The 13,705-nt window shown below is 49.7% G+C and overlaps 1 protein-coding gene across 1 annotated transcript in view; it reads right to left on the minus strand.

Moving 5' to 3' along the window:
* Nucleotides 1–13,705, minus strand: part of ATP9B (ATPase phospholipid transporting 9B (putative)) — a 204,428-nt gene that overhangs the window by 15,334 nt on the left and 175,389 nt on the right. Inside the window, exon 13 of the mRNA XM_030336998.1 lies at nucleotides 3,101–3,265. Within this exon, the coding sequence (XP_030192858.1) occupies nucleotides 3,101–3,265 (165 nt within the window). The remainder of the gene's footprint in view (nucleotides 1–3,100; nucleotides 3,266–13,705) is intronic.

A 13,705-nucleotide genomic window follows, 5' to 3' on the forward strand; every position in this document is an offset into this window, starting at 1 on the left:
TAAGTGGTGTTCACCCTGTGGTTACCGACAAAGGTTCTGAGAAAGGTCGAGACCGAAAACTGTTTTAAACCCAAAACATGTTTCAAGCTCCACGTCTTCAAAACAGGAAGTGACGGCGAGAGTCCCCTCCCGTGACCTCTGGTACAAAAAGGCCTTCGGAGGATGAAATGCAGAAGATTTTTTCAAGTTTATTTATTTCGTGAGCAGGGGAGGGGAAAAGAGAGAGAACCCCAAGCAGGACCTACACCCTCAGTGCAGAGACCAAGGCAGGGCTCGAACACGTGAACCGTGAGACCGTGACCTGAGCCGATGTCAGACACTTAACCGACTGAGCCCCCCAGGCACCTCTCACTAACGTGCTTTATGTAATTTTTTGTAATTCTTTTTAAAGCTCAGGAGCCCAGATTACTTATTTTTGCTTTTTAAATGTTTTTAAACGTTTGTATTTATTTTTGAGGGAGACACAGCGTAAGCGGTGGAGGGGCAGAGAGACAGGGAGACACGAGATCTGAATGAAGCGGGCTCCAGGCTCTGAGCCGTCAGCACAGAGCCCGATGCGGGGCTCAAGCTCACGAACCGTGAGATCATGACCTGAGCCCAAGTCAGCTACCCTACCTACGGTGCCACCCGGGAGCCCCATAATGCTCCATAACTTCTACGCTGCACCAGTGACTGCTTTTCCGGTGTTACACTGTTCGGTTTTGTTTTCCAAGACGATGCCGTGAACCACCTTACGTCGTCTCCTGTCTCAGACACGCAGCTGCTTCCCGAGAGGCAGTGTTGCGCGGAGGCTGCCCAGACGAGTGGCCAGCAGGTAACACTCCCACCCGCAGCGGAGAGAAGGCCCGACACGGTGTGCCCCTCACAGGTCAGGGGTCTTCACGGGGGGACAAGCCATGTCTCCACCGCACAAAGACGCCTACTCGCGCACAGTGTGCCCGTCCACCACTTCGGTCATCCAGAATGTAAGAACTTACATCCGTATAGGCCTTACACGGGTTTTGTTTGAATTTATTTTTAATATACTTCTTGTTGCTATTCTAATTGGCGTTTTTGGAATTAAATGCCCCCATTGTTACTGGTATAGGAAACGCAGTTAAATTTTAAGGATGAATTTACAGGTGTACCTAAGCTGTCCCGTAATTCTAGACGCTCTCCTGACGGCTCCTTTGGGTTTCTTTCTGGGTAAACTGTCACGGAACCCCTGCTCTCGGGGAAAGCAGGCCTGTTCGCGCTGGAGGTCCGAGCGCACGCAGCTCTTCTCATCTGTTAGACCACGGTTAGAGAGCAGGCTCTGGGCTGTGGAGGGCGGGTCCCTCCCACTGCCTGTGGACAGCTGAGGCCCTCGCCCACCTCAGCCCGCACCTATCGCCTCGTGTGTCTCCAGGGCGCTGCTCTGGGGAGACGTCCCGGCACCTCCGCAGGGTCACTCTAGGAACCGTTTTGAGTTTGGGTTTGCTTGGCTCCAGCTTCTCCATCAAAATAACTCCACCCGGCTTCCAGAAATCATTCACTTCTGTAAGGGCGCCTTTGCTTATTCGCCACAACCGTTACAGATTTGTTCTTAAAACCTCCTGTCAGCTCCGTGAGGGCGGGAAGGAGGAATCTGAAGGCATCTTCCCAGGGTACCGTCTTGAGCCTAAGCTCCTCGTTTTTCTGGTCTCACAACCCATGCACGAACTTACCGGCAAGTTCCTGGAGATGCTACAAAGACAAGCCCTCACGAAGACCGGACGTCAACGCCACCTGACAGCTGGATTTTGACCGAACCGCGGTAAACGCCTCACTTCCTCGTGAAGGTGGACGACTGCGAAACACCCAGTCTTCTCGCTGGGAACCGCCACCCGTCTCTCCACTGGGTCACGTCTTCCTTCACGATTCTCTGGAAGGTCTGACCACCTTCGCACCCCTCACATTTACGCCCACGCTTGATGCTCCCTCGCACCGCCACGAGCGGGTTTTTACTCTTCAGTCTGCTTGACGCGCAGGGAGCCATTCTGTCATTTTGCCCTGTGACCTGCCACTTCACTGATTTTTAGCAGTTGGCTTCCTTGGCTCATTGTTCCATCTACAAATATTTGCTTATTCTTTTGGTTGTACGGCTGACTTCTGTGTCTTGTCTTACGGCAACGTCTAGAACACATGCTAAATCACAACGTTAGTTTTTTCTTTACTTTTCCTACGACGAAGCTTGTTCTCACATTTTGTTAAAAATAATGTTGAAGTTTACTTGAGACATATTTTACCATGTGATAGACGTATTCTCTTATTTTCAGTTCACCAAGAATCACTGGGAATTTAAGCCACGAATGGATCAATCAGGTAGGGACTTCAACCTGTCGATAGGACTTTTATTATCGTACTGGATTCAGTTCGTCTTTTATTGAATATGTTACGTATTGACAAGAATTCTTTGATGAAGAAAGTTAAAAGTGAAATAAAAAAATATAAAATCTGGGGCACAGACCTGATGGGGTAGTTTCTAGTAAGGCTCTTTAGGAGCGTTACTGTGAGAATACCAAATCCATACACACATTGTCGTACCCTCCCAACAGCTCAAAAGTACCATCCGGTAATAAACAAGCAATTTTTCCTCTTACGTACCCTCCACAGAGATGTCGTAAAGGCAGTTAAAACAAAGAAAGAACTGTAAGGCTGCAGAGAATTAAAAATATTCAGGCACGTCATTTAAATCTCTAAGAATTTAACCTTTTGCTAATTCTGATGGTATTCCAAGATGAAGATTAGTTGTGTGCCAGTGTTCAGGGCAAGGTCTGGAAAATTCTAAATGTGAATGAATTCAATACCCTGCTACGCACACACACACACGAGCATGTGCGCCCCTGAACATACACGGACACACACGCCCCGTGCGTACATGTAGACACACACCGTGTGAGCACACGTGGACACACATGCTCTGTGCACGTATGTGGGCGCACACACCCATGCACATATGTGAATACACACATTTTGAACACACGTGGACACACACACGCCCCATGCACACATGTGGACACACACACGGACGGACACACACACACACACACACACACACACACACACCCCGGGCACACACGCGGACACAGAGGATCACTACGGACTGGATGCCGGCTCGGTACCTGTTTTGTCGGTCAGCAGGTACACCAGGCGTCCCAGCTCTTCTGGGATGGTGCTGGTGCGCACGACTGTGCCGGGGATGCTCTCGTCCTTCATGATCATCCACCCGTACGCGGCCTTGCCCATGTCCAAGTTCACGCGCAGACTGCCGAATAAAACCGACCAGAGTTGTCAGTGTGGTCCAGAGCCAGGCAACACCCTCACACTCATGTTTTCCACAGACGTTTATTACCTTGGACCTTACGCGAACTACGTTGGTGATACTGGATTTCAGCATTTAAAATAAACGAATTTGTTGACACTTAAGCCAACGAACCTTTTCATGCCCCACAACGTGTTTGCAAGTGGCGGTCAAACGGGCTCCCGATCCTCGCCCTACAGCCGAGCGCGTGGAATCGGATGTCCGGGAAGAAGGCGGGTGGCCGCACGCGCCCCACGCACACCCAGAGGAGAGATCTGTGTTTATGGGGCTCAGGCGGTGCCTCCCTGGGAGAGACTGTCAAAATGTGCTCATGTGCTCATTCTACAAGAACAAACAGGAGGCTTCCCCGCTGGTGGTGACTCCCAGGCCGAACTCGCCCGGGAGGAGCGCTCGGCCCCGCACAAGGCCAGGCTTCCACGCCAGGGCTGCGACCTGAGGCCCGGGGCGGTGACAGAAGCAGGTACCGGGGACAGTGGCAAGAGGCGGGATCAGAGTAGCCGGGGCCAGGCCGCCAGGTGCAGCGCAGGGTCTCACAGTCAAGAGCCACGGAGGCCCCTGACTAGGCTTAGGCAGAGGCTGCAGTACATTTTAAAAATGGCCCTCTTTGACCCAAGCTGCACTCGTCCACCTGCTGGCTTAAGTGAAGCACCCACTCTGCTCATACTTTTGTACCCAGCAGTTCTGGCCTCGCTTTGCTCTTGGTAACGATGAGACCTAAGATCATCAGATACGCGTCAAAGCCCATAAAAAAAATCTGTGCCCGGTGTAACTGTGTCACGAAAACAGCAGACAGGACGCACCTCCACCATGTGGTGAGGCTGCTGACCCTCAATCACGGCGACCCAAATGGCAATTCGTGACAATAAAAGCACACTTGGAAAACAACGTGAAGGAGTCAGAGTCAGCGAAGACAGCCTGTAGGCAAGTTAAAGAAAATTAAAATGATCATAATGAGTTATTTGTCCGTAACGCTCCCATCTCAAAACTCCTAAGACCTCTCACGGTCAGAAAGAAAAGTCGTAATCGACAAACACACAGACCTTTGAAACCGGCCTCACGACCTCTTGGCTACTTACAATGCCAACACGGCAGGGAGACCAGCCGGTCAGGGAGGACAGACACCCCAGGACGGCACGGGGGGCAGAGCACGGCAGCCTCTTGGCCTCACGGGCGGCCTCCTGTTAAGGTCTGGGGTGCAGACACCACTCTCTCTGTGGGGCCGGGGTGAGCGCCCAGAGCGGCCGGCGAGGAGCTTGAGGAGCACTGGCGAGGGTCCCAGCGGCAGCCACTAAGAGCCACCGCCTGGAAAGGCTGAGGGGCACGGGGGCTGGAGGAGGGACACGCGGCATCTTGTGTGGACTTGGTCTGTGAGCCGGGTATCGGCGATCAGACAGACCCTCTGAACCCGGACAGTCAAGTGAGAGGCTCAGCGGGCCAGCGAGCGGGCAGGGGCAGGCAGGGGGCCAGGCCACTGATGACCAGGGTGCAGGGGGTGCAGGGGGCGGTGTGGGTCCCTGTGGAGCTCAGCACGGTGGGCTCGGCAGGCCCAGAGGCCAACGCGGCGCGGGAGCACGACCTTCTTCTCTTGTGTACCGGGGTCAAATTATTTTGGAAAACGTCAGCCTGCCTCAACTACCACAGGGCAAATGGGTACTTTCCCGGAGTTCACAGGGTGCTGCTGGGCTTGGGGCTGAGTGGAGACCAAAGGGGCACCTTCTGGGTTCTTCCACGGGGTCCTCTCGACATCATGAACGGCCACGATTTAACAGAACAACTGCTGTCGTCACAGAGCCATGAGAACCTGCTGTTTCATGAGCCAGTGTGACACAAGGTGGCGGGAACGGGCCCGGCCAGGGCGTCAGGAAGGGTCGCGCCCGAGCACAGGCTAACTGGGAAGCATGGCCGTCTCACCAGCCCACCTTCCTGACCAAACCCCCCCCCCCCACCCCACCCCACCGTGGCCTCCCTTCCTCTACACAATGTCTGAGGAGGAGACCCGAGCCCTGGGTAAAGGTGAGGTGTATTTTCCTAAAATACGCAATGCGATTCGATGCCCTTGAGGCCCCACCTGCCTGGCGCATCTCAGGTGGCACGCCGGGCCCGGCGCCTGCGGCTGCTCAGGGGACAATCCACCTGGACCAGCTCACGTGCACTCCTGCCTGACCGAGGCTTAGTCTTAGATCTTAATCTGAGCAAAAGAAAAGTCATTTTATTTTTTTTTTCATGTTTTTTAACGTTTATTTCTTTTTGAGACAGAGAGAGACAGAGCATGAACGGGGGAGGGGCAGAGAGAGAGGGAGACACAGAATCCGAAACAGGCTCCAGGCTCCGAGCCGTCGGCACAGAGCCCGACGCGGGGCTCGAACTCACGGACTGCGAGATCGTGACCTGAGCCGAAGTCGGCTGCTCAACGGACTGAGCCACCCAGGCGCCCCAGAAAAGTCATTTTAATGAGAAGTTTTAATCAAAAGTCATCAAACCCCCTTCCTGTAAATTGTCACCGAAAGGAAACGGACAGATGTGGTTTTATCTGAATCTCCCCCAACGTTCTTCATCTTGTGACATCTTTACACTCTGTGACATACTGAGGGTGGCCGGGGATGTTCAAGCCTCACTGGCTGAATTCACCCAATGCCACGCAGTGACGGTGCCGCTCGGGCCTCCGTCAGGACCTGGACCTCTTCCCAGGCTTCAGACGACTGTATCTGTTGCCGATCAAGCATCCGGCCTTCGCCTTTCCACAAAAGCCTTTAAGTGCGGGCATACGACACACCGTCCTCTCCCTGCGCCACAACACAGAGCAAGTTTACGGTTTCTCCATGAGGAAGCCATTTCTCCACACAAGTGAACAGCAGGACAGAGCTGGCGAGTGACCCTGGGTTCCTTTTTCCTCTCGCTTCCCGGATGTCAGTAATCACCTCCTGCCCACTGCACGGCCCAAGTTCTCCTGCACCTGCTTTCCATGTTCCGCCCGGAAGACGCGTGGGTACCTGAACTGTACAGGTTTAAGGCGACGTGTGACTTGTACTGATTCTTAATTTTCAAGTTTCCATCATCGTGGACAAACGACAACTTGAGTCCTCCGAGCCTCAGTAACGGTACCTGTAAAATGCCACGTATGTGCAAGATGGCTGTGGGAACTGCACTAACACATAAAAACAGGTGAGTTGCATCACTGGAGCAGACGACCACCGGTCTCAACAGCCAGACAGGGTCTGATAGGAAAGACAGGCCCTGGGCCAAAACGGAACGGACGGGGGTGTACAGGAGGCCCTACCCCAGCAGCAAAGGCAGGACGCGAGCTCGGAGGGCACGGGCAGGACTTTAGGTGGAACAAAGGCGGAAATCCACCCGAGTGCCCTGAGAACCTGCCTGCACTGCACCCACGGCCACGTGCACAAGGATAAACGAAGTGTGGTCTTGGGTCCTAAGAACAGAAAATCTGGAAAGGCATGAAAGCAGTTTAAATTGGTACGGCAAAATTCCGAATCGCATTACGTTTCCGAGCGGGCGTGGGAGATTTGAAATAACGTGGTGTTTTGGGAAAAATAAATGGGAGTGTCGGTGTTCCAGATGAACCGAACCAAAGAAATCCTGGAGCCACCAGGAGAGTCCAAAGCTGTGCACGGGGCAGCAGGTGGCGCGCCAGGGCCCGGGCTCCACGGGGGCTCTGAGAATACACCACTGCTCCGAGCCACACTTAGGGAGAGGGGGGCAGACTCAGGAGGGCCTTCCATTCAGAGTGATGTCAGCCAACCTCCCGAGCATCCACAACGAGCAAATGCTGGTCACGGGATCAGACATGGGGTGAAGGCCACCAAAGCAATGCAGGCCTTCCCCAACATTCAGAATGGTTTCAGCCTTTACTGGGGAGCCACGTGAAACACTGCATGTGCTATGCAGCAGCCAGTGCTAAGGGGTGTGTGTGTGTGTGTGTGTGTGTGTGTACGTGCACGCACACGCACACGCACGCCCGCAGAAGTCATCCTGTATGGCAGCAGTATAAATACATTTGTGCAGGAGTGAGGCCGAATCTTTTGTGTCAACGTGTCAAAGGGATAAACCTTCCTATTAAAGGACTAACACTCCCTTTAGTTCATAAATGAATAAAAGTACTAAGTATATGCAATTTGATGCACCTTCAAATAAAATGTCTCCAACAGCCTAAGAATGAAGGAGCAGCGAAGGTACCCGTGACAAGCCACCCAAACCAGGCAGGTAGTGCTTGTGTCAAAACGTCAGTAAGCAAGCTAACCTGGTCAGGAGAAAGGGACCAGATGAAAAGGTGGAAGGCTTGGGGCTGGAAAAGCTCAGCTCGGCTCTCTACACAAAGGGGACAGTGACCACAGCGAAGCCAGGCCGGAGGAGAGGAGGAGGGGTCCCGCAGCACCCGCACCACGGGGGCCTTGCACGCACAGCGGACACGCAAGGCTGCGGCACAAGAGACCCACCCCGGCCTCCAAGGGCAGGCAAGGGCGCCGGGCCTTACGGACTCACGCTACATACAAGACAAGCAGTGGTGGGTTCAGGGGAGATGCACTCCAGAACCGGCTGAAATAAAGTGTTTGCTTTTTCCTTGTGTAATTTAGCAAGCAGAACACGGGCTTGAGGCCTCTAACGCCATCTGTGTAACCAGGTGAGGAAGGTCTGGCAGAGAATGACACTTAACCAGAAGAAAGCAGAGTCGACAGACGGGGAGAAGAGTCCCAAAGGGCGCTGGGCTTCCCGTTCGAGCCGCACCCAATGAGCGGGCTGCGTGGCCGACCTTCCCTGCACCCGTTTGATAAATTAACCAATGCTCCCTTAGATTTATACTTAACTTAAAAATTGCATGTACTGATCTATCATGAAAAAGTGCCACAATTAAAAGGCAAATGAGAAGGGTGCCTGGGTGGCTCACTCGGTTAAGTGAATGACTCTTGATTTTGGCACAGGCCATTATCTTGCGGTTCGTGAGTTTGAGCCCCGCATCGGGCTCCACGCTGACAATGCAGAGCCTGCCTGGGACTTTCTCTGTCTCTCTGTCTCTCTCCCCCTCTCCTGCTCATGTGCATGTGCATGCTCTCTCTCTCTCAAAATAAATAAATAAATAAATAAATAAATAAATAAATAAATAAATAACTTTTAAAAATTAAAAAAAAAAAGACAAATGAGATAACTATTTCGGCCAATATAAAGAGCTACCTATTATGATGTTAAAAGCCAACAGAAACGGATACACGAAGAATGGGGCAAGACTCAGAAGGACAAAGGCACGAAGAGTGAATTCACGCTACTGAGGCATTATTTTAAATAAAACTTTATCCCATGAGGAAGCAGACGGGAAAAGGCGACAGGTTAAGAACCCTCCGGAGGCCACAGCAGCGGGAGCCTCAGGGCACCAATGCAAGCTCATCGCCCCCATTCCAGAGCCTGAGACCTCCACCTCCCAGAATACACTAACTCTCATGGACCAAAGGTGGTGACAGTGTTTTGCTTTTTGATAATTCTAACTTTGACGTCGTTTTTAAGACTCACAAGAAGTAGCAAACCAGGAGGGTTCCCGGGTGCTTCCCCAGTGACACGTCACACCGCCATAGCACACCCCCCAGGCAGAGTTGGGGTTACAATACTAGTAAGTCAGATGAAGACTTCACTCGGGCTTTGTCAGTTTTCACACGTGCTCTCTGCTTTCCGTGTCCCAAGGACAGACTCATGTCACACCCCATCCACCATCGGGGTCAAACGGTTCCATGCAGCTCGCACGCTCCTCAGCTAAACCCCCACCTGCCCCCGACTTGCCCCCTGGCAACCGCTGAATTGTCCATCGTAATTTTGTAACTTCAAAAATGTCCTATAAATGCCCCAGTGGTTGTCTGTATCAATACTTTATTCCTTTTTATTGACGGACAGTCTTCACTGAATGGACATACTAGAGTTTATCCGGGTGACACTGTCTTAACAGCTTGCATTTCCCAGGTTCACTATGATAGAGCTGTACTTTGTGTTTAAAAGAAAGTTTGCTACATTCTCAGGAATAAAGTTGATCACACTTAGGACCTGAAAGTTTTACCCTTGGAAAGTACTACCATGGAAGTTAACCAGAAATTTTCAAATTTGTCTTTTTTTTCTTTAATGTTTTACTTCATATTTTTTGAGAGAGAGAGAGAGTGAGTGAGCAAGCGCTAGCAGGGGAGGGGCAGAGAGCGAGGGAGACACAGGATCCGAAGCAGGCTCCAGGCTCTGAGCCGTCAGCACAGAGCCCGACGCGGGGCTCGAACCCACGAACCGTGCGAATCGCGACCCGAGCCAAAGTCAGATGCTCAATCGACTGAACCGCCAGGCGCCCCTAACTTTCTTTACATAAAAACTGCAAGGAAGTTCTGTGATCTTGGGTAATGGCTGGCTATCCTACTTGAACCAATGTTCCCACTGAAAACAGTAAGAAATACCATGTAAAATATTTTTTTTTAAGTTTCTGGAAAGAAAGAGAAAGAGCAGACTAGACAGTAAGGGGCTTCTGGGCTGGGCCCTGACCAGGTACCACACAGGTGAAGTGACCACAGGACCCCCTCTGCCCTGAGACCGCCAGCCCCCGATGGTCTGAGCTTTCTTGTCAGCAGCCTTCCGGTGCGGGGAGCAGACACAGAGGCCAGGACCAAGGCAGGTGGGGGTCCCACCAGAGGCCCCTCTTTCCAGGAGAAGAGGCCAAGAGGGGCTACACCCCACACTAAGAGGGGACTGGGGAGCCGTGTGCCCACACGTGGAGAAGGAGCCAGGCTCCCACAACTCAGGGACGTGAAGCGAGTCTCACGTTCGGAGGAAGATGTTCCGTGACGGGAGGCACCCACCTCCATGTATCAGCAGAGGCAGGGTATATGCTTCAAGAAGACAGCTTCCATTTTTTACCTCAAATCACTCCTATAATTAGCTTCTCAAATACAATCACCAAAAAAACCCACAAAACACCCCAGAGATAAACTGAAACCGAAGCACGCAACAACAAACGCCACACAGCACTCAGTGAAACCACGTGCCAGAGCCAGAAGGAAAAAGTGAGAGAGAAAGACCGACAGGAACAGCAAGCAGCCTGTGACCGACGCAGACTGCGAAACAGGACCCAGGAACCAAACTAGAGTGATCACCTGCGCGGAACACGCAAATGCAAAAACGAGTAAGCAGTGTGATAAAGACACCAAACAGAATTTTCAGAGCTAAAAGGTGTCAATAACCGAAATTCGGAACGCGAATGGTCTGACGGCCAGGGCTGAGATCGCGACTTGGAAGACGGGTCGCTGGAACGAGGCAGAACGGGGAATGGAGACAGAAGGTGGAAAAGAAGAAAACGAGAGGACCAACGAAGAGCATGGGGAGGACATCTGACACAGCTCGCATTCACGTCCCCAAAGGAGAGGACACAGCAGGACCAAACCCAGAGTTTTCTGGCATAAAGGAAAGGGCCCATCCACACACTCGAGAAATGCACCGAATCCTAAGCATTCTACGAAGAGAAGCTTCAGTCTGGACACAGGCGGCTGAGCGCAGAGCAGGAGGGAGCAGGTGTGAGAGCGGCCGCAGGCAGAGGGCACCGAGGAGCACAGGCCCTGGGGACCCCGCTAGCCGCAGCCAGAAGGCAGCGGGGAACGCAGGAGAAACGGTTTCTAAGGAAAGCCAAGCAGAAACCTAGCACATTCCCAACAAAGCCATACTGGACAAAAGAATAAATTTTTGACACAAGGAAAATTATTCTCCATGGAAGGCCTCAGGGTAAGAAATGAACACGGATGTACACCAAAATATACGGGGAACGTACAAAACAACAGTATCCTTGAGGCCTAAGAATGAACGAAATTAAAATAAATGGCGAAAACGGCACAAGGTCAAAGGGGTGAGGGGAGGTAAACATGGGCTAAGGTGACAGGTAAAGGAAACAGCTGCCTTTGGACTTTGACAGATTGAGAAAAACATTCTCTGTTTACAGGGTAATGACTAGAAGAACAAAAATAGCTTAAACCTTCCCAACTCATTAGCGGAGAAGTGCAATTATAAAAATTACAAGGAAAATGGTAAGCAAGGAGGAAAATCTACGACAGGTAAGGCACACTAAAAAACCAAGATAAGATGACAAATTTAAATCAGAACTGTAACAGAATTACAATAACCGTGTGGGCACTAAACAGTCAAAATTTGTCAGAGAAGATAAAATTTCAAACCCAAGAGACACACATACACACAGAGAAGGGAAGTGCTCAACGGAGCCAGACAAGCCGAGCGCACTTGACTAGCAGGCACGGTGCTGTTAAGGTAAGAAAAACTGGAATTTAACACAGGAAGCTTGAGCAGAGATCAAGAAAGTCACGTTATAATGAGAAAATACGTAATTCAGCAGAAATACATAACAATTTATATTTGTATATATCTGACACCAAAGCCACAAAGCATATGATGGCCGCAAGAGAATTCCAGGGAAAACAGATTCCCAAGACTGATGGAAGAGCTCCACACAACTCTTAGCAAGTGTTACAGAAGGCAGAGAAAAGCCAGTAGGGGTGTGGAGACACTGACAACAAGCCTCACAGATGCGCTTACACACTGTGCCAGCAATCCGGAATCCAGGTTCTCTGCGAGGGCGGGCAGGTGTTCATGGAAATCAACGAGACACTTGGCCCTGCACCTCAACTCTGCAAATGTCACACATCTGAGATAACAGAAGATACGTTCTCTAACGACAACACAAACTAAATACGGATGCAGACAATAATTAGAAAATTCAAACATGCTGGTAAATTAAGAAATGACTTTGTAATAACCATGGGTCAAAGAAGAAATCAGTGGAAATTAAAAAATATTCTGTACCTGAAAATAACAAAAATATTACATATGAAAACGTATGGGAATCAGCCAAAGCAGTATCTCTGTGAACATTTATAGCCTCAATGACATACATTCAAAAAGGGGGGAGGGGGAACTGAAAACTAGTAAATTAAGCATCTATATCAAGAAGCAAGAATAATACAAACCACAGAAGGCAGAAGGAAAGAAGGTAACATTAATAAGTTAGAGAAATACTGTATGTCACAGAGAATCAAGCCTAGAGAAGCCTCGTCCAAAAGACTCCTAAAGCTGATACACCCACTGAAAGACCGATCAAGAAAAACAGAAAAGAGGAACAAGTATCACAAATGAAGAATAAATACCACAGATCCCATCCATTTGAAATAACAGGAAAATATTATGGACAAGTTTTAGGAATAAATTTGAATACAGGTACAGGTGACACATTTCCTGAAAACCATAACTGCAAAACTGAAGAAGAAATTAAAAACTTGAAATCAATTTTAACTTTAAAGTTAATTATTTAGACTGTAACTATTCAATAAATATATTTAAAACTATTAAAGAAATCAAGTCTGTCAAACATCTTTTTGGCAGTAAAAAGTTCAGGCCTCCCTGATGTGTAAATGCCCAAGGAATAAATAAGTATCATTTTGGAGAAAATATTTTAGAGACAAGAAGAGGAAAGAAAACTTGGCCATGTATTTTGTGAGACCGGCACAGCCTGGACACCGAACACCAGAAAAATGATACGAGAAAACCAGTAACAGCATCGTCACTCATGGGAATCAACGCAAAAACTTCACAAAAATACAAACAATGGAATCTGGTAACACACAAAAGAATATTATACCACGATTAAGATGCATCCTTTACCGGAAGAACATAAGGTAGGTATCATATTAGAAACTCAATCACTATAATTTTTCATATTAAAATATTACAGAAAAACTTAAAAATAAAAAATCACCTCAACAGATTTAGTAGCAGTATTACAAAAACGATATTCACAATCTTATTTTTTAAAATATTTTTCTTTTTAATGTTTATTTATTTTTGAGAGAGAGACAGAGAGACAGAGCATGAGAGGCGGAGGGGCAGACAGAGAAGGAATCACAGAATCCGAAACAGGCTCCAGGCTCTGAGCGGTCAGCACAGAGCCCGATGCGGGGCTCGAACTCACGGACTGTGAGATCATGACCTGGGCTAAGTCGGACGCTTAACCGCCTGAGCCACCCAGGTGCCCCCACAATTTTATTTAAAAAAATTTTTTTAATGATTATTATTTTTCAGAGAGAGAGCATGCATGTGAGCAGGGGAGGGACAGAGAGAGGGAGACACAGAATCCGAAGCAGGCTCCAGGCTCTGAACTGACAGCACAGAGCCCGACGCAGGGCTTGAACTCACAAACCATGAGATCATGACCTGGGCCAAAGGTGAATGCTCAACCAACTGAGCCACCCAAGCGCCTATATATTCATAATTTTATAACAATTTTTAGCATAATAGGAATAGGAAAAACTTTCTTAGTATAAAATGGGCCTCTATAAGAACATAGTATGCTTAATG

Source organism: Lynx canadensis, chromosome D3 (assembly GCF_007474595.2).
Source record: "Lynx canadensis isolate LIC74 chromosome D3, mLynCan4.pri.v2, whole genome shotgun sequence".
Classification (NCBI taxonomy): domain Eukaryota; kingdom Metazoa; phylum Chordata; class Mammalia; order Carnivora; family Felidae; genus Lynx; species Lynx canadensis.